The sequence below is a fragment of the Peromyscus californicus genome, unplaced genomic scaffold, assembly GCF_007827085.1.
Source record: "Peromyscus californicus insignis strain IS unplaced genomic scaffold, ASM782708v3 Scaffold_10__1_contigs__length_136768540, whole genome shotgun sequence".
In the NCBI taxonomy this organism is placed as follows: domain Eukaryota; kingdom Metazoa; phylum Chordata; class Mammalia; order Rodentia; family Cricetidae; genus Peromyscus; species Peromyscus californicus.
Window position 1 is genome coordinate 118,780,866 of NW_026294391.1, and position 21,930 is coordinate 118,802,795.

Here is a 21,930-nt window from a genome sequence, read left to right on the forward strand (position 1 = left end):
AGGGTTGTGAAATCTTTCTCCATGGTTAAGGAGAGTCATTGGGGCCAGACAATGTATGATAGGGCAGTTCCTGAATGAAGCAACTGTGGGAAGTGAAACCTGGTTGTGCTGGAGATCCCATTATGCTGAACATGCTAAAGATATGGGATATCTGCAAGAAGAGCTGTACATGGGGATTTGAATTATCCTGAGAGTAAGATTTATCTTGAAGGCAGCAAAGTTGAAAGAACAGAGCCATATAACCCTTCAACAATAGATGTGGAGCTACAGCATTTGGAGCTTTCCCTGCTAGGTTTTGGTCTGGGATTGGTTCAATATTTTCTCACTATGCCTGATTCTTCCCTTTTAGGATGTATATTCTATGACATTGTATGTTAGAATTATGCATTTTTTTAATCTTATATGGGGTTACAATTAAGACATTGCCTTGAGTCTCAGAAGAAACTATGGACTTTTAAACACTGTTTAGACTGAAAAACTATAGGGAATTTTGATATTGGACAAAACACATTTCACATTGTGATATGGCTATGAGCCTATGGGCACTAGGGAATGGAATGTGGTAATTTGACTACAAATGGCCTCTATAAGCTTATGTTTGAATACTTGGTCTCCCAGGAGTGGGACTATTTGGGAAGGATTAGGAGGTGTGGCCTTGTTGGAGGATGTGTCACTAGGGGTAAGCTTTGAGATTTGAAAAGTCTCATGTCATTCCCAATGTGTCTCTGCTTCCTGCTTTTAGAGTAAAATGTAAGCTCACAGCTGCTACTCTGGGTACCTGTCACCATGCCTTCACCCCACCATCATAGACTCTAAGCCTCTGGAACCATAAGCCTAACTAAACTCTTCCTTTTATAAGTTGCCTCTGGGTCACAGTATCTTATCACAGCAATAGAAACACTAACTAAAGCAATATTGTCTTCTCAAGTATGTTCATTATTCTATTTCCTTTCCATGTCTGTATATTATATCGAGGATGAGTCATTTCACATATTAAAAGCCTACTTTTGCATTTGGCCCTGTTGATCTAAAAGAAGTCACTTGAAATGAAATTATGCTATAGTACTACACAAACCTAAAGAGAATTCCATTACTTTTCCTATAATACTAGCACTGTATTGATAGAGTAATGAATTTTGTGAAGCTTCCAATGAATTCAAAGTTTTAGTTTATCAAATAGAGTAAAACCCCTGTATGTCATAAGAAATAAGATGGACAAAATGCTGACAATTGCCCAGAGTTTGAGGTGCCTACTGATAAATGAGCCTTTGTGGGCTTGTTCTTCTCTCACATCTCTTTCCCATCTTGGCCACTTAAAACCAAGGTGACTGCGTGATTTTTACAATGTTTGTCAAGTCTTTTTACACATTTGAATTTGAATGAAATTCAGCTAACAAGACAGCACAAAAGTGAATACAGATTAATTGTTTAATTTGCAGTTTGAAGAATGGATTTTGATAGTTGGTAATCACCTCCTTCTTAAGGCTGGTAGGCAGTTGGATAAGCAGTATTTTTTTCCACTTTTGAAAGCCTAAAGATTTTCTACATTGATTGACTGAATGACTGTGTGAGGGGTTGGAGTACTAAATTAAGACAATCATTGTTGATATTAAGTACCTTTTACCACAAAGCGATTTCACCAGCCCAATTTCTCCATTTTAAACATCCTGTCCCTGTCTTAAAATGCAGGAATTCAAAATAAATATTAAAAATGTTAATGATTGTTTATAACCTGAAAGTAGATCTATTGATAGGAATAAAATCCTAATTGTAGTACTATGCCATTTTAAAATTATATTTAAAAGTAAAATATTTGCCTAACAAAGTACATTTGGTCCCAAGTTATTCACTAAACTGTAGCCTATATTATGTATCAATATACCTGAACAAAGTTATAGATCTGATTGTCCTCATTTTTGTTAGCATAAACACCAGAGAGAATTTGTGTGTAGGAAGAGGTTAAGTTGTGCTTGACAAAACAATTGCATTAGTAGTATAATACAATATGATATAATATATTCATATTCATATAATAATATAATATGAATGAGTAGAGAGGACCTCCATATCTCCACACACAAAATTATGATAAAGACATGAAATGTAATTATCCTGATTGGGAAATATTTTATAAATGTACTAAAATAGCACACTCTACACCAGAAATATGACTGTTAATCAAAAATTTTCAAAAGTGTTTAAAAAGATGGAAATGTTTATTTCCCTGATTTGATCATCATATACTGTATGCAAATATTGAATTATCACACTTTACCCATAAATTTTTAATAAAAAATTAAAAGTTGAAACAGATGGAAATTGTACTAATGAACAGATTAATAATGACTACTGAGGAGCACTTTTCAAACCAGTTTTTGTGTCCTGGAATTGATCTAAAAGAGAGATCTCATTAATTTCTTCAGGAAGAAATGGGGACAGATATGGTTATGTAGTTACTAACAGCTTTGTTTCCCCACAGCTGCAAAGCCTGACTCCCTACTTAATGGTACATACTATTCCAATAGCATTGTATGTAAAACTTTTAGGTATATTATTGATTTTATGTTGACCATGCTGGTTTTCAACAATTAATTAGAAAAAGCTATCATTTTCACCAGAAAATAATTTGCCCTTCCAACTGATATATTTCCATCCAAACATTTTCTTTCATGTCAGATGAAAACTAGATGCATGAAAACATGCACACAAAGACTCACCGAGGTGTACAAGTATCCCTCGCTGTTCATTGCCAAATACAGCTTGGTTTGAACTCCTTGAATAGCCACCACCCGAAGACCAACAGGGATGAGGTTGAACAGAGCTGAAATTTCAAAGAATGCGAAAACGTCACAATTCCAATTTCATAGCTTTCCAATGTATTCAACATTGCCTGGCTTCCTAAAAGCAGTGTAGACTAAGTGAGTCTAGAAATATACAAATACAGCCTTATTCTACTTTCTAGTGTATTTGAGCACTGATTGTATTTGCTTAACAGGATCTATAACAACATATTCTCAAAGACTCCTGGGAAAATGGAAAACTTTGGTTGAAACATCCTGATTTTTAGAGCAGTGGAGGTGGGGAATATTTACATTTGGGGGGCGGCAAAGTATCAGGAATCACTCTGCATACCAAAATATCATCCTTCTCAAATTAACTTCTTAACCTGCTCCTCTAGACAGTTTGTGAAAATTTCATAAGCACTGTTAGATAGAACTACTAGTTAAGGAGAAATTCCTACACTCTCCTGAGACACACTACTCCAAGATTTTCATTTAAATTATCTGTATTATATCCAATGCAAAAACCTCTAAATAAATCTGGGCCTTGCAAAAAAATAAGTTATTTGTATTCCTATATTCCAAGAGTAGTATTTCATAAAGAACTGGCATTTTGCAAGATGATAGAGTTGAGCAGGCTCTTGGCATTTACTCTCAAAGATAATAGATATAAGAATAAAAATAAGGTATGGAAGAAACGTGCTACTTGTTATTTTAATGTTTTCTGCAAAATCGTTGCAAGTGGACTAATGAGGTCTTCATCTTTCCATCTGAAGGTCTTACTGCATGAAACTTACACCCCAGCGCTCTCACAAGCATACACCACTCACTGGAGACAACCAGTGGGTGTTCTCCCACTGCCAGCTGTCTCCGCCCTCCCACACCACGAACAAAAATAAAACAGTACATTTTTAAAACGTAGTGTTTGCCACACACATCTTTTGAAAATAGCCTGTGCACCTTTCTCCTGAAAGTCACAGACCAATGTTGATGATTTTTGCTCTGTTTCATAAGTTTGTTGGGGATGATAAACTGGTCTGTTACTTTCATGAATAAGAATTTAAAGGTATCACTCCCATGTATAAGAATTTTTTTCTAGAATCACTTAACTTTGAGCACTCTGTTGCACTAGATAGGATAATATGGGCAAAAATATTAATAAGGAACAAAATATTCCTTGTGAAACCTACAATACATCTTTCCCTTAAAATTTGAGTGCTATCAAAGAGGAGCTAGGACATATTGTACAGTTCAAAATACAAGTGTTCCTACCACATGCCACTGATGGCACTTCATTGAATACTCACCATATAAAAAGCTGTGCCCTTCTGTTACGTGAAGTAAAGAAAACTAATTGCAGGCCAGGATCATGTGCTATAATTGACAATGTAATGTACAGGAAATAAACCCAATATCTTTGAGTACATCATGTATACGTCATGTTTCTTTCTGTTGATGATACTCTGCTTACAGCAGGTACTTAAAGCACATTTGTAGACTGATACCAAACTGTATCATGGGAACATGATCATGTATTTGGGCGATATAATACATGACAATCATATTATATAAATCCTCATAGTTCAAAAATCTGAGAACTACAATAAACTAAACAAAAAGCTCTATGTGGGTTTGTTTAAAGTCAATATCACCACGTGCCTGAAACCTAATTGGGTTAAAGTAACAGATAACAGAGAAAGATGTTAAATGAAAGTGAAAATTATTTCTAGAATCTTATTTTATAAAACAATATTTTGAACCTTATTAGTTGTATGAATGTAGCTTTTAATGTCAGAGATGAGCATAGAGGGAGGTAGAGAGTGAAGATAATGATAACAATTTGATTTTTGTGTTGATTTTCACTTATCTCAGATTTCTGTTTTAATGAGAAATGAAATGCTTAAATTTCAAACAGTAGAGAATTAAAGGAGAAAGAAAAGCAAAGAACATTAATTCATATTACCTATTCCTGAATAGTGGCATTGAGTTTGTAGGAGGCCATTCATTATGTAATCTAAGTATTTATGAAGCTAGATACACAGACACAAATAGACACACACACACACACACACACACACACACACACACACACACACACACACACGTATGCCAAAACTGAAGAGAGTAGAAAAATGTGTAGTAGTTGATCATACATACCACATACCAGTCCAATCTTTTCTTTAGATATTCAAGATGAAGTACAAACAGAGTTGTCTTTGAATTTTTCCAAAAAGGCAATCTTCCCAGATAAAAATGCAAAAAGTTGTACTAGAAATATGCTTAGGCAGAGTCACTGTGGTCTTGCTCTCTTTCTCATTTTCCTGTTTTTTGAGACAGAATCTTACTTTCTCTGGCAGGTCTGACTCTTGCTATGCAGCTCAGACTGATCAGGACCTGTCAGCAATTTTCCTGCCCCAGCCTCCTTAGTATTCGGGTTGGAGGCACGCCCTACCACTCACAGCTTTGCCTTGTCTTCTCTAAACTTGGAGTACTTCTTTATGGACTTAAGATGTAGCAAGAAAAATTTAATTTCAGGCTTATTTTAATCAGAGGCTAACCAGTATCAGTTTCTTCAGAATATAAACAATGATAAATGTAATGTAGGGTAATGCCAGTTTCAGGTCAGATGGATTTCAGAAGTCCAGAAACATACTAGAATTTTGTTATGAATAATCTCAATAGTAACCAACAACTTCCTCTATAATATATCATTAGGTCATGTGCATTGCATCTGTTATGGCTTGCTACTTTTTGCCAGAAAACTGTACTCACAGTTAATAGAACTATACAACAGTAACAAAAGAAAAAAGATATTATTTTGATCAGGATGAAAAATTTCTCAATAAATGTGTTTCTAAAACACATTCAATTAAATACCTAAAATCTTTTCTTCTCTTTCATCTATATTTTAAGAGATTTGTTTGTGTGTTTGTTTTTGTTTGGTTTGGTTTTTTGAGCCAGGGTTTCCTCTGTGGAGCCCTGGCTGTCCAGGACCTCACTCTGTAGACCAGGCTGGCCTTGAACTCACAGAGATTCATCTGCATCTGCCTCCTGAGTGCTGGGATTAATGTGTGCGCCACCATGCCTGACCATTTATTTATTTATCTATCTATCTATTTATTTATTTCTTCATTCATTTATTCATTAATTTTGTGGATCTTAAGAGATTTTTAATGAATAACCTCCATGTTGTTTCATATTTGATTGTTATTGTGCCTATATAAAAACAAACACTTCTAACATAAAAGGATCACTTTTTTAGGGCTATGCTCCCTCCTTGGTATTCAAAGATGAACTCTACACTAAAGCCCTACTTCCACAGTGCTTAAACTAAGGCCAATTTCTCTAAGAGACTAATAATTAACAAAGGTATTCTTTTAATGTACTGGAGAATCATGATACAGTGAACTGGCAAAACTATTGCAGGTTTGAAGAAAAAGGGGAATCTATCTCTTTAAAATCCATTCTTTGTACCCAAGGCTGATAATTAAACTGCTTCCATGAAATAAATATCTATCATCTTTGCCTTTTCAGAGAAAAATACATAATTTATGTCTTACTTACCAATGATGAAATTTCATTGGATTGGCATTTACCATTATAATAAATTTATATAAGGTAACCTTAAATGCATGGTATCAAACATGGTTTTTGAAATGGACATACATAAAGCATGAAATTATTTGCTTTATCATGTGATCTTATTTACCATATCAAAGTCAAAATAACATAAAATCAATTAAATTGTACTAAATTGAAAAAACATGATGAAAAGAAAAATATAAACACAATACTGGGAATGCATGTTGAGGAAATATTACAATGAGTCACAGTAGAAAAAAGTAAAACTTATATTGTTGTTCCTTTCATTTAAATAATTACGTAAACTTAATATCAAAAAATTGCTTTGCTTTGGGGGGGTATAAATTTGAATGGCCATACTTGCAATTTGATACATCAGTTTCATCAATAGGCATCGGTGTTTTATGATACCTTATATGGCACAATATCAATGGGGAAATGAAGTTAGCTCCCTAGGCTTCTGGTTGCTTTTCAACCCAGGGCAGTCAAGCTTGATTTTTCTTCTGCGATACTTTCCATTTGCGTGCTGTATGGCATGATAATACTTACCTTTGATTGACTTACTGCTATATGTTTTAATCAGACTAGACATGGATTCTTGTTATCTGGCTATGTTCTTTAAAGGTCTCTGAATGTCATTAGCATACAGAAATGGCTCAGTTATAAGGCAACCAAAGGGAGAAACTACGCATTTGTAGGAATGAAGGAGTATAACCTAATATACAATATAAAGATCCATAGTAAGAAATGGAGCTCTGTGTGTGTGTGTGTGTGTGTGTGTGTGTTGTGTATCTCCTAAAATGAATATGTACAGTGCGATCTTTATGAGTTTGGCATATCACTAAGACACAGCACACTGAATCATCTATTTAAACCAACACTGTTCCTTTTGAGGAAATGAATAAACACTGGAAACAAATACTTCTCTATTTGAACCTGGATATTTAAAGCATATAAGAACAATCCTGATTGGTAGCTCATCACAAACATCCCTTTAACAATGCTCATTTTCTGGAGACTACAGAGTAGCACACATTCCTTAATTCTGTCCCCAAACATCAATCTGTATACATAATTTGATGGAATATTTTATTATGGACCACTATGTATTAATTGTGTTACTTGATTGCAGTAAAGTGCTCTGCTTCATTTTGGGTAGCTGTTTTAAATAGAATAGTATGCATGAAGGATTAACTAGGATTCATTATAAAACTTTAATATCATCACTGCAACACAGCATTTGGTAGAACACTGGAGAGCCATTCAATATACATCCATCCTAGAAAGCAAAAAAATGTTTCTTTAAGGGTAATTGAAGGTAACTTTCTCTTGAGGTAATATTTCAACCCCCGGTCCAGGAAACATTCTTTAAAGGTGTGAAATTCTTTAATCCTTAACACTGGGACACTTATCTATGGTTTTACTGTCTACAGTAATGCAGTTCCAAAAGAACGCACTACAGAGAACTCCTTAGCAGCCAGACCTACTTTCCTCAGCTGTTTTCTCAGCCAACAATGGGAATATTTCTAGGAACTAACAAATCTGAGAGAAATGAATCCAAATTTTGGAAAACAGAGAATGAATTATGAGAACCAAAAACTTTAGTCCTCAGAAACAAACAAGTAAGTCTGCAGATATCTGTAAATTGCAAGAAGACAACAATTATTAATATTGAAAAAAGGGGGCACTATTGGTGTTTTTGTTTTAATTACTCCAAATAAATATTTGTAGACAAAGGTTATGTAACAGACACCTTCATATCACTAAGCTTTAAGAATTAGAAGTAAAACTCCCTTTTGAAACATTTCCTTCTTGCTTCCCCATTAATGTTCCCAGTTTAGTCTACAGAAGTCCCCTTGCAGACCCATGTAGGTAACTCAGTGTAAAATATCGATTAGTCTCATAGTTATTGGTATATGGGGCAGGGGTGGGGCAGGGGCAAAAGCTTGTAACAATGAATTATCACGGTGTGAAACCACTCCTGCCTCTTGGGATGAGACTCATTTTTAAGAGTGGAGATAGCATGCTATTTCAGGATCGTTGCGTGGGTGAGAAATTTTTCTGGGGGAAAAAGTAATAAAATCCAAAGGACAGCCATAAATCTATCTAGATTACCATGGAGATGACATTTGGATCAACCTTCAGATGGTGTCAACATTATTTGCTCTACTTTATATTTTAGATGTTTCCGTGTTCAACTTCCTGTAGGTGAGCCCGTGTAAACAGGGTTATGTCACATGACCATATTTTGCATTCACCTAAGGATTTGGCAAGGTTTGTTTGAATTAAAAATAAATAGAAAGAACCCAAAGTCAATAACATGAAGTCACTTACTATAAGTGCTGTCCTCGTCTTTGGTACCATCAATGGTTCCATCTGCCTGCAGTTGCAAGTGGTAGCCCTGCCGGCTGTATAGTTTGGTAACTATACCCTTAAGCTGAGGCTCTGCAAAGAGAACAATGGTTTGGGTCAATTGATGAGACTCGAGATTCAAAAATTCTAATTTCATCTACAACTTTTAGTGGGGAGAAAAATCAAACTACATTTTCAAAGAGTCCTCTGGAAGAAAGAAAAGAAGCAAAGAAATGAGAAGTTTCTGAATAAGCCTTAGAGTATCCAAAGAAACATTTGATTTCTATTTCCAAATACTGGTAATGCACTGAAGCTTTTGACAAAGCCCACTATTTGTTAGAGCTGGTCCTTTGGCTTAGTCGCACTCCACCTCATTAAACATTCTGAATGGGTTGGCAAATGGCAGAGTCTATCTTCTTAATAATGTGTTACTTTTCATGTGGAAGAAATTAAATACAAAAATAATTTAGAGTTGCTTACCAACCAGGTGCCAAAACCCACCAGCAAAGATTTCCTTAAGAATCAACACAATTTATATAAATAATCGCCACCACTCTAAGAAGGTTATGTGTCTAACCTAGAATTTCATCAAAGGACCTGCATCTAGAAAACTGAGGCTTCCGTTCAAGACAATGAAGGGGGGGGGGGGGACGGCCATTGCCATCCCTGTCAGATTGTTTTTTTCTTATGGGAAATGGACGTGAAAAGAACATTTTCTGTTGATAAGGAGGAAGGAAAATTAAATCGTACTTAATCGTACTTATTTTCAAATTTGATATCAAAAACATGATTACCCAAAACATAGGTTCTTGATTAAAATGATCTTCAATTATGAATCACCATAGATTAATCAAGCACTTAATTTATTTATAACAGCCATGATATCTAAAATTTGCTTTTATTGAATACAGACACCTGCATTGAAATAATATTTATTGGAGTCACATAATCACACATTGTAACTGCTTACGTCTTTTTAAAACAAGCCTAATTCACAGCTAATGTATTACAAACTTTGTACAAACCAAAGATGTATGCCTGCTTTCCATTCCAGGGTGTGTAGAACACACAGAGAAATAACTGATCTATGAGTAAGTCTGGTTTGCTGTAATACTTGTCAAGTAAAAGGTAAGAAAATGGTGCGAACGATTCATTTGGTTAAGCATGCTCCCCCTGAAGGTCTACCTTGACGCAACCTGACCACCTAAGGCTTTCTGAATTTCTCCTGTCGTGGGAATGTCGTGCCACTCTTAGCACTGAAATCGTTCAAATGGACCCACAACCTAAAAATGATTTAAGTCCTTTCTTTCCTCTTGCATTTATTGTCAAGTAATCAGTTTTAGTAGTCTGACCAGATTACTAAGATCTTTGACGCAAGGTTCTAGAAATATTTCTTCCCTCACCCCATCCCCCAGCACACGTTTCAAAGCTGCCCCACAAGTCAAGTCTGTCCCGAAAAGAAATGGAATGCCTAGACAGTGGAAAGCTCATATCCCCTGGGAGTGATGTGTGGAGGGGAAGGGTCTGGCAGGCAGAGATGAAAGCAAGACAGGGATTCCCTGGGTTTTCCAGGAAGGGTGGGCAATGGTGTCAGCCCTTGTAATTTCTCTTGCAATTTCCATACCACACGACAGCTTGTCTGAGTTAGCCCTTCCCTGAGCCCACGGGCAGGCACACTCATACACGCATGTGACATGTCTGAAGCTGAGGGCGCACCTCCAGGGCAAGCTATGCTCCTGGGCTCTGTGCCTGTCCCAGGGCAGTTGCAATGCAGCAAGCCTGTTAACTGTTACGGAGGCAAAAAAGCAATCTCCTTCCCACGCACGCACACCAGCTAGGGGGCCTCATCTGCACAAGCTGGGCTCCAAACTCACCTACGCTTCCATGCCACCCCCAACCCCCTCCATAGTCATAAAGTGAGAGAGGGGAAAAGAGAAAGGCGAAAGCCCCTTCCGACCTGGTCTCCTTCTGCGCCTCTTCTTGGAGCCAAAGAGTTTGACCCGGGAAAAGACATTTAACTTGTTTTTGTCGCAGCTGGTCTTGCCTTTGCTGGGGCTGCTGACACACTTGCAGGCATTGGATTTCTCGCGCTCGCGGGCTTGTCTCTTTTGCCGGATGAGCGAGCTGGCGATAGCCGCCGCCATGGCCACGACGCCCACCACCACCACTTCTTTGGGGGCCCCTCTCTGCCTTCGCCTCCTCTTGCTCCTCCGCTGCTGCTCTGCCACCGGCTCGCGCCTTCACCTCCTGGGTCTCCTTAGCCTGCACTTGCTTGGCCCGGGCTTCTGGGCACTCGGGCTTCAGTCGAGGAGGGGGCTCAGCATGCCGTCCGAGCTCCTCTGACGGTGGTCCGGCTCCCGCGCGGGCTCTGGCTGCTTTGGTCCGAACCGACGCCACAGCCCCGGGCCGGGATCGCAGGCGAGACTGGCAGGAAGCAGAGAGCTGCGCTTGTGACTGCGTGCGCTCGGCCCCTGAGCCCCGAGGACACTGTGCAAGTCCGAGCCGTTCGGGTCGGAGTTTCGCGGCACCCCCCGCCCTGTGCCGCGTGGAGGGGGCTGGAGGAGGGAGGCGGGCGGAGGGAGAGCGCGCGGGCGGGAGAGAGGCCGCGGGCGCGGGCGGCCGGCGCGAGGAGGGAGGAGGCAGCGCACAGGGGAGCGCGCCCTCGCCCTGGCCCCTCCGGCGCTTGCACTAGTCCTTGCAACTTCTCGGCCTAAGGATCGGCAAAAGTTGGCCCGTGCCAGCTTTTCCGCAGGGATCAAACAGGTAATGGCCTGGCATCGTCGCTGTGGATTGCTGCTCTGGGCGCGGCACAGTCGCAGCACAGGAATTCAGTCGCTGCAGGCACCCTCCAGAAGAGCGCGACAGCCTGGCGGCGGCCCCCTCCCTGCCTCGGCGGCCCCTCCCTCCGGGAACCCAGCTACTGGCTCCCGCCCGGCTGACGCCCCCAACCGCCCCACCCCCCCAGGTGCAGAGTCCCGGTTCCTGCTAACACCTGTAGGGGAACACACTGCCCCATCATCCAAAGCCCTCTTTCCCATAAAAGGGGCTCTGGGAGAAACGTTGATGGAGGCAGTACTGGAATGAGATAGTTGCCTTGCAGAAGCTGAGGTTTGCTGGCCTTTGGAGCTGGGAGGAGAGGGGCGGGGGTGTAACTTGAGTGCAGGTCTCAGAGTTAGCCCCGGCCTGAGCCTCGGGAAGTTGGCCAAACTCCTGCACCTGGCTCAGTTACCGCCCACATCCCACCAGAGACCTGCAGAGGTATTTTGCAAGGCGACACTTGTAGCCCTTCAGGAGAGGAGGCCAGGGCTTACAGACGGGATCAGCCCCCACCACAGTGGCAGCAGCAGGCACTGCAGAGCTGCACCCGCACACCACGCTGCCACCCAGTGGTTTTTTGCTGACTTTTCATTCCGTGCCAATGTGTGCTGTCCAAACCCAGTTTTTCCTTGTCGCCCCCTCATCTGGCCATTTGGGAGCCACGCAGCGAGCCTGGGCATGTACCACAGGCAGTATTGGAAAAAAGCAAAATTCAGATCTTCATTTAAGCTCGATCTCATCTCCTGTTTTCTGATTTCTTCTCTTAACTGCCACTCAAAACCAAGAAGGTTCATCTATCCCCCAGTTCTGGAATTAGCTTGGCCTTTTGCTGGCTTGGTTTGTATTCACGAGTTCTTTCTTTAGTCCTTGTAAATGCAGGAAAGAGACTAAGAGTCCATCCACCTCTGTACCTTCAGACACTGTTACTTTACTATTTTATTTGATCTCTGAGGCTAAATAGAAAGCTCCTAATAGGAAGGCTGCTCCACATTTTGGCTACTGGACTCCCTCCTCTTCATATCTTCAGAATTTACTTAATTGCAAAACCAATTATCAGCTTGTCCCCAACGCTCCAAAAAAACAAAGGATACATCAGACTAATTCACAGGAGGGAAGACCCCTGTTTTGTTCCCATTTTGCCTGGAATGCCTCCACAATTGGTACTCCTCTTGTTCACTATAATCCCATTCCCTGGCTCAAAACTCATCCAATAGTCTACACTCAGTAAATATCCATTGAAAATAATTGATGAATGAATTGTTGGTATTGATTCCAAGAGGAAGAAAAGAGCTACTGGCGAAATTTCAGGAACTATGGAAGGAAGTAATCTCACCAAAAGCTTGATCAGAAGAAACTTTGACCAGGGTCAGATAGTTGGGTTTTGGGATGGACTCATTGGAGTACCTTATCCAAGGACCTCTGTTTTCTAACTTATATCTCTTTTGGGATCCTGTTCCAGGGTACAAAAAGGCTAAACAAGGACAAAGTTTTTATTTAGGAAAGTAATAGAATTAGGAAATGTTAAAACGGTAAGAATTGGGGGATTTTTTTTTTTGTTGTTGTTTTTTGTTTTTCGAGACAGGGTTTCTCTGTGTAGCTTTGCGTCTTTCCTGGAACTCACTTGGTAGCCCAGGCTGGCCTTGAACTCACAGAAATTCACTTGGCTCTGCCCCCCGAGTGCTGGGATTAAAGGCGTGCGCCACCACCGCCCGGCAGAATTGGGGGATGTTACAAGAAAATGAGAAAGGCTTTCCTACACTCCTTTTCTTTCATTTCTCCAGGAAAACTATTACCACTTGCTCAAATATCCACAAAATATCTTCAGAGTGCCTGTAGATTTATTGGCCTATCTGTGCTGGATATTGGCAGTGAACAGACCAATGGTAGACTTCAGCATATAGAACCAGGAGGGACAATTATTGTTACAAAGTAGCAAGCACAAATGTGCAAATCTCATCTGCTCCCCTTCTAATCGCTCGCTATCTACCACCAACTTCTTTTTTTTTTTTTGACTGAGAATTGAATTCTATGACATGAGTACATGAGTCCACCAGGCCAAAGCTGACAGCTTGAGCCCACGGGTATTTGCAAATGCCTTCCCTGCTCTAATCATTTTCTTCTCAATTACTTCTATAAACTTAATTAATTAATTTATTTTTTTTTGAAACAGGGCATAGCTCGGCTGTCCTAGAACTCACTCTGTAGACCAGGCTAGCCTCAAACTCAGAGATCCACCTGCCTCTGCCTCCCAAGTGCTGGGATTAAAGGTGTGTGCCACCACCAGCCAGCCTATAAAGTTTGTTTTTAGCTATTGCGTTAAATATAAAAATTAAAACTATGACTGGAGTTTCACAATGCTTTAATACATGTATACATTGTGTAATGTTTAAATCAAGTTAAAACATCTGATCAAACATCATCGTGAAAATATGCAAAATTGTTTCTTCTAGCTTTTTGAAATATACAGTACATTATTGTCTATAATCATCCTACTGTACAATAACACACCAGAACTTCTTTCTCCCACCTGACTGTTACACATTGATCAACCTTTCCCCCATTAATCTTACTAAATCCTAGACAAGAGGAGTATAGAATAAATAAGACATATTCCTTGTTGGCTCCCAAAAGTTACTTCTACTTCTTTATATCCCCTACCTCATTGTTGTTGATGAGACTGAGTGTCTCTAAGTTTCTGTATTCTATCTTCCTATAGACCACATTCATTCTCCTCTCTCTTCCACTAACATGTCTGTGATTGGATGGTTGGTTCAATCCAGAACATAAAGAAAAATATCCTTGGGGATGGATAGTTGGTTGAGTGGGTAATACCATTTGCTGTTACTGCATAGAACTCAAGTTTGGTTACAGGCACGCATGTCAGGTTGCTCATGGAGATCTAACACAGTCTTCTGGCCTCTGTGGGTACCCTCCCCAACATGTGGTAGACACACAGACAAACACACACACACACACACACACACACACACACACACACACACACACACATACACATGGGCATATACACATAACAAATGGGTCCACATAAATCATATTATCCAATTAGCTTAACTATAAAGCAGGCATTATTTATGCTCTCTTAACACCCATTTCTACTTCCCAGGTGCTTAGTAGTTCAAAGAAGAGCATTAATACCAGTTTCAAATTCTTAAAGAGGAATTTTACCAAAGTCCTATCCATCTCAAAAAGGTAAAATGATAGACAGAATTGCAGCCCGTCCTAGAAAAGCCCGTTTGTCTTTTCTTTCCTCTCCACTGCCACCTCAGACCAATAGAATGGCATTTGAGTGGGAGGAAGAAAAGAACTCTCTTTTGACACCTGCCTTCCAAAACACCCTTTCCCCTGGCTTGCTTTATCCACAGCAGTTCTGCTATGGGATTTTTGGATTCCCTCCAGATTCAAATTTTGAACTCTTTTAGGCTGTGTGGGTCTATTTTCCTTTGTTCCCCAACAGAGCTCCTATTCCCTATTGCACCCACCAAGCTCCCTCCTTGACCACGTTCAGAAAAATGTGTTCTTAGCACCTTTCTCCATTTCCATTCCTAAGGAACTCTATTCTGCACCCCACTAGTCAGGAGATTAACTGACCATGTGACTTGGGTGTATATGCCATTCTTCCCGTTGTGAGGAGTGTCTTACTCAGTATCAGTCACTTTCAAGTTGTATTCTACAGCTCCCTAAAAGTACATGACCATAAAATAAGTTCCTTTGACAATGTTTTAAACATAGCAGGTCTACTTTCATCTATTCTGTGCACTGCGACTCATTGTGTGATTTCTTTTAAAAATAAACATAAAAATTCAACTACTAAAAACAGAATGCTAGAAAATGCCTGGATGAGCTCCTTAAAAGGCTTTTTAGGTCTGTGAGTCTTAGCTTCATTTTGTGTACACCACTACCCCTCCAACTGCCTTCTCTCCTAGTACTTGCCACTTTTCTCTTTCCTTCCTACCTCGCCAAAATATAAAGTGTCACTTAAATCCCAAAGAAAAATGCTTAAGCCCCTTGGTTCCCCCTTTGTGAGTTCACTTGAGAAGCAGGTTTGTAGCACTGTTTTCCAAAATTTATGGGAGTTACCAGAGCGTAGAATGCTGATGTTTCTCTGCCAGTGTTTTTGGCAGGCCTCAGATGAGCTGTGAGGAGCTGAGGGGACCTGCTCTCCAGAGGCTTCTCCAGGAAAGAGACAGAAACTCAAACAGATGTGACTGTGATGAGCAAAAATGAGATAGTTGAGACAGCCTAATCAGGAACAGTCTCAGAACCTTTTGAGCAGGAAGGAATTGGCTGTCTTTCTGCAACTCTGAAAATTAGAGATTTCAAACACCCTTCCTTCATAAAGATAAACATGATCACAGCCACTTGCCAGTTCTCTCTCCCTCTCTTCCTCTCTCCCTCTGCTGCTGTTTCTCTCCTAACAGTTCATCAAAACCTCTCCATAGTCAATTACAGGTCAAGAAGTGATAATGAGCTCTGAGAGAGGGAAGGGGTTCAGATTCAAGTGTACGAGGTCAAGCAACACTGAATAAGGTCTGGGTGGTAGTTAAAAAATAGACCAGCAAGTAACACATTGTATATTCTCTCTAATTTATGTCCATAAGCCTTCCCCAAAACCAACCAGATAGAAATACAAATGAGGAGCTTAGAGAAAAGCCATTAGAATGGATTGTTGCCACTTAACTCCAAGCAGGAAGAAAAATGCAATTTAAGGAGATTTTATCAATGTCATGCTGAAAATCCAGGTACAAAAAAAAGTGACAATTGTATTCTATAACATAACCTGGCACATTTATTAGCTACCAAAGATTCTCTCCTAGTCAGATCACTTGGAGGAGTTCTACTTCAGGAACAAAAGACTCCAAAACTAATTTTTACAGAAATCGATTGGCTGTCTTGATTTGCATTCAGAAAGAAAAGCCATGGGACCCTCTGCTTGCACCACACTAGGAAGGTGGCTTGGTTTTCATTATGTCTTTTCTCTGAGATCATTCTTTTAATACTTAAGCCATGGAATTTACTCAAGCCACCTCTGATTTATATTTAAAATCAATTGAGAAAACACTGATTAATGCTGATCCTTTAAGAAGAAAAGTCCTATAACCCTCATAAAACTTTCATTGTTAAGTCACAATTTATGAACATTAAGTTAATAAACCCTGATGGTATTAATCATAGCTATGAATTCAGCACTTCACCATTTAATTAGCCATGACAGCTGCAAAGTGGAGAGTTCAAGGCCTCTAGTTACCTGCTTGGCCATTTAATCAAGATTGCTGAGATGCAGATTCCTCCTTGATCATCCAGAGAGACCATAAGGAAATGAGCTTAAGTGTCAGTATGTGTAGATTTACATTTTTTAGGAGGCCAGCACTCTTTGCAGAAGACAAATAGTGTAATTGCCGACTGATTTTCCTTCTATGGGAGCTTTTATGATATAATAGAAACTTCTTTCATTGAGGTGGGCATAAAAATATTCGTAACAACTGTATTCATTCCTGACCCAATGAGCTAGGTTATCCAAATAAAACATTATAGAAAAATGGTGGGAGTATTTGAAGAAAAAGAAGGCAATCTAATTTTTATGGATCTAAGTTAAGCTATTTCTGGAACTAAAGTTGGTAGTAGAAGATGACCTAAACCCATGACTTGAGAAAGGGAGTGTAGAATTTGTAAACTGTCAAATGTGCATTAATATTTAGCATATGGGACAGGGCTCAAAAGCAGTGTAAAGAACATTAGTTTGATTTCCTATTTGCCAATAGCATGTGGCTGCTAGTTTTCTATCAAGAGTTTTCATTTTGTAAGGGATAGAGCAGAGGAAATGGGAAAATTCTTTAGGACTTCCTCACTACTTTCCAACACCAGACCAGTATTCTGGCAGAACCTTCTGAATTCATTAGAATTCAAGGAAAAGGTGAAAGATGCATCGATGGCCAAATGAGAACTGTGTAGATGCCCAAAGTGGGTATTACACTCTCCACTCTGTTTTAAAATTTTTACCCAGGGTCTCAAATATGCTGGAACCTAATCGATACCTTGGATATAAATGGACAAAGCAGTGCTCTTTGAAAATAACAACCTATATAGTAGGTATTATCATGATTGCCATTTTGCTGGTGAAGAAAGTGAAGTCTAGCGAGACTAAGTGTTGTATCAGTGGTTCCCTGGCAAGTACCCAAGTGGCGGTGCCAGTATTTAAACTAGGAATTCTCAGCCAATAAGATATATGTGTACAAGGCTTTCCTCCTTGGCACTGGGTCTGGAATTTGGGTTGCTGAAGTAGTGCCTGGATATGGCTCTATCTTGGCTTGGGTAAGTGAAAAAGATAGAATATATCATGTTCTCGATTGAATTATGTTTTTCCTTTGTTTGGTAAAAGTGAATTATAAAATAAATAAAAGTGAAAATAACACAGGCAGACAATAACAATAGTTCATAATACTTTTTACAATAACTTCTTAGAGTTCTACTTAAATAAAACATCACTTTTTCATGGAAATTCAGTTATTATAAACCATTACTTAATGTCACTCTGGGGAATCCCAGTCCAGGAAATAATTTGACACTAGAATGGGGCCTGTCTCTCGTAATCCAGGGCTTTTGAATGCTATGAGACCCAAAGGAAATTTCCCAGCCTTTATCTCCATCACCACTTAGCAGAGACAAGAAGTTAAAGTACTCCCAATTCTCTCAGTTCTTTTCATACAGGGAAAACTGGCTTTCCACAGCGTAAGCTTTTTCGTGCCATCTGCTTTCAGCTACAGGAAGCTTGAGTTCAGCCAAAAGAGAGAGAAATATTACACACAGACTATTTACTTCCATGGTTGGAAACCCATGACTATCCTTTTGCAATCAGGGCTTTCTCCAGTATCCATTTTCACTAATTTGCTCTCACTTTTCCCTTCTGACAAACAGCAAAAAGCACAATCAACTGACTGAACTTATTTGGTTAGTTATCTGGCAATTACTGAAGACCTCAAACAATTTTAAAACTGACTTTCATAACAGAGGGTGGATGCGCACCTTAGATTTCATTTTAGAGAAGAGATCCGAGGCATGAGAGGTTAAAAACTTCTGACCTGGACCATTTGTTCACTCTTTCATTTATTTATTCATTCATGATTTTCTTAGAATTATTTTCCAAGCACCCAAGGAATGCTAAAATGCTAATATCTATAACCTACTGAGTATTATTTTTACCTTAGTTACTAGTCTAAGTACTTTATTTGCTCATATAATGTGTACAACAACCTTAAGGGTTTAACCCCATTTTCCAAATGAAGAAATTGAAGCAAAGAGAGAGTAACTATTTGGTCAGTTTGGAAGTGACAAAACCAGGATTTGAATTCACACATACTAACTTCAGATCCCTTATGCTCTTCATCGCCTCTTCTGTGACTGTTCCTGGCATCAAGTGAAGGTCTGATAAAAGTTCAGAAGTAATTAAAATGTAAACATAAGAAGCACATGCATTACAGATACTAATAGATTGAAGCACAACTCTACTCAGTGCCCAGTGTGTTGGGGGAAGAACTGCCCATAAAAAAATGCATAGTGAACACTGGGTAAGAGGGCAGGAGATATGTTCAGTTTCAGAAAACACAGCTCAGGACAAATGATGTTTAGAGAATGAGAAAGCTACCAAGCTATGTAATTTTAATTCTGTATCCAAACCAACTTGGTTTTCATGTTCTTATACTTGAAACAGCTGGAAATAAGCTGATCTTATAGTGTAAACTTCTCTAGTAGTATGCTATTCTGAAATGCTGATTATGATTATGGTCAGGAAGCATCCTAAGGATTGTGAGAAATTGATTCATTATGTAGACATCCTAGTATATATTTGTGATGTTTCTTTTTTCTTTCTTTTAACTCATTGTGTTTTCCAGAGATCTCAATTCAGCTCATATTGTCAACAGTGATGTTAAAGTAGATGCTTGTTATAGATTTGTGAGTGTCATCAACATGAGGTTTTGTAGCAATAATCCCTTTAGAAAGATGCCAATCAAAAATAAAACTACATTGTCATGTATACCATGGTGACTAAGCCTTTCTTAAGAAACAGCTGAGCATGGAGACCAGAGATTTTCACAGGAGTATCATCAAATATTTTTATTACAGCAATGTAAAAATTTAATCTAACAAATGAATTGAAATTGTTTGTCCATTAACTGTCCAAGCCAGTTAATCCTGATGATGTCTCTATGAAGATTTAATATTCTTATTGCAGAAAGACAACTAGGATTTTATTGGTATTTAAAAGTATTGAGGAGCTGGATAGATGGCCCATCAGTTGAGAGGACTGACTATTCTACCAGAGAACCTGGGTTTGATTTTTAGAAGCCACATGGCAGCTCACTGTAGCTCTAGTCCCTAGAGGCCCACTACCATCTTCTGGTCTCCTTGGGAAAAAAGGCATGCACATGGTGCACAGACATATATGCAGGTAAGCACCTATACACATAAAAATAATTAAAACTTAAAAAATAAAAATATTGAAAACACTAAGAATGTCCATATTCATGGCATTCCTCTTCTTGTTCCTAATATATATAACCTATATTCATTTCCAGAATACTGTTGTCATTTGATTTTAAAAAAAAATTCTTAAGGGAAACAAGAATGTCCCATTTCATTGAATGAAGAAAACATGTGTGTGTGTGTGTGTGTGTGTGTGTGTGTGTGTGTGTGTGTGTGTGTGTGTTCATCTATTGCACATGTGCACATTCCTTGCAAGCCTCAGGCAACTCTGTCAAGCCAACACCTTAGTTCAGATACCAACTGTCCTTGAAGTCCTGTTAGAACCTAGGCCCCTACTTTGTACTCATCATTTAGTCTAATTTTATTTCATATCTTGAGAAATTCTTTGTAAATTTAAAAGTTCTTAGAGAGAAAAACAACCAGGATTTGGTTGATATTGAATGTATTGACAGTATTTCTAATTTTTTTCTATACGTCTTGGGATATTCAATCATTTTCTTCATTTTTGGAAGATTACCCATGAATTCTTGCTTCCCTTTTTACTTTTTAACCTCACCCAATTCTTCCTCAACTTCTATTTCATTAACATTAAACTTCCTGTCCTTCATGATTTCTTACTTCTTCTTCTTTATTCCATCTTTTCATCTTTATGAATAACAGAATGCATCACTTATTCCCTTATAATTGAGTATATCAGTTATGTTTTATTTCAGTGGAATACACACATACATATACTATATTGAATATTATACACTAAAATTGTATATGACAAAACTATATATGTTCCTATTTTACAATTTCTAGTTGGTCTTTCCTAATGTGTCCTGAACACTTTTTAAGACCAGTTTTCCTCCTACATAGCTGTGGTAGTTTGAATGAGAATGACGTCTGTAGGCTCATACATTTGAATGCTTGGTGCACAATTGGTGAAACTATTAGGAGGTGTGACCTTGTTGGAGGAGGTGTGTCAATGGGGTGTGAACTTTGAGGTTTCAAAAGCCCATTCTACTCCCAGTAAGTGCTCTGCCTGCTGTTGTGGACTAGATGTGTAAGCTTTCAGCTATGGATCCATGCTCCCCACCATGATGGTCATGAACTAATTCTGAAACTATAAACAAGCCCCCAACTAAATGCTTTCTTTTATAAGTTTCTTTGGTTATGGTGTACCTTCATAGCAATAGAACAGTTACTAAAACAATATCTTCTGTTTGTGCTTTCAAAGTGGTGGGATTACAGGCATGTATAACCACATGCAGTTACTTATGTTCAAATATCTTTTGTGTTGCTTTATTTCTGGAATTCTACTGACTCGCTTAGATGTGCTTTTATTTTCTTCTTGCTGCATAAATCTGAGCATGGGATTGGCTTCAGCAGAAAGGTCTTTATCTGCAAAACTTCCAAGTGAACACTGGTTAGCCATTGATCTCTGTACTTTTGAGGTTTTATTTGTCAGTGTGCTGTGGGTTTGGGTACAATTTACAATTTGATGCCCTGTTCTATCCTCCATGGGCACCAGACTCACACATAGTAAAATTACATACATGCAAGCAAACATTAATGCCTATGAAATTAAAATAAATCCTGAAGTTCTACGATGGTTTCTCCAACAATTCACAAATTATTGTCAACACTTTTTGCTATTAACTAGTTTTTCTTAAAATATACAGACACACCACGTCAATTGTTATCCAATACCAAAAGGTCATCCATGAAAACATAATCATGGAAGTAACATTATATGGATTTAGCAAGTTGTGCTGTGCTTGTGTGTGTATATACACGTCTGCATGTGTGCACACACAAACACATATGTATTTTTTTAAAAAGAGCCACTAAACTTGAAATAGAGCAAGGGAGTATATTTGGAGGAAGGGTTTGGAGGCAGGAAAGAGAAGGAGAA

General features: G+C 38.9%; 1 protein-coding gene across 3 annotated transcripts in view; it reads right to left on the reverse strand.

Annotated features, from left to right (window-relative positions):
• The window catches only part of Fgf13 (fibroblast growth factor 13), a 533,597-nt gene that overhangs the window by 75,840 nt on the left and 435,827 nt on the right, over nt 1–21,930 (reverse strand). For 2 of the 3 annotated variants that reach the window (XM_052739895.1, XM_052739907.1), the window contains 2 exons: nt 8,697–8,807; nt 2,718–2,821 (listed from right to left, as the gene is read on the reverse strand). In XM_052739895.1, the coding sequence (XP_052595855.1) occupies nt 2,718–2,821; nt 8,697–8,807 (215 nt within the window). Of the gene's footprint in view, nt 1–2,717; nt 2,822–8,696; nt 8,808–10,671; nt 11,592–21,930 lie in introns of those variants that run through there. The other variant, XM_052739901.1, reaches the window with a different exon arrangement.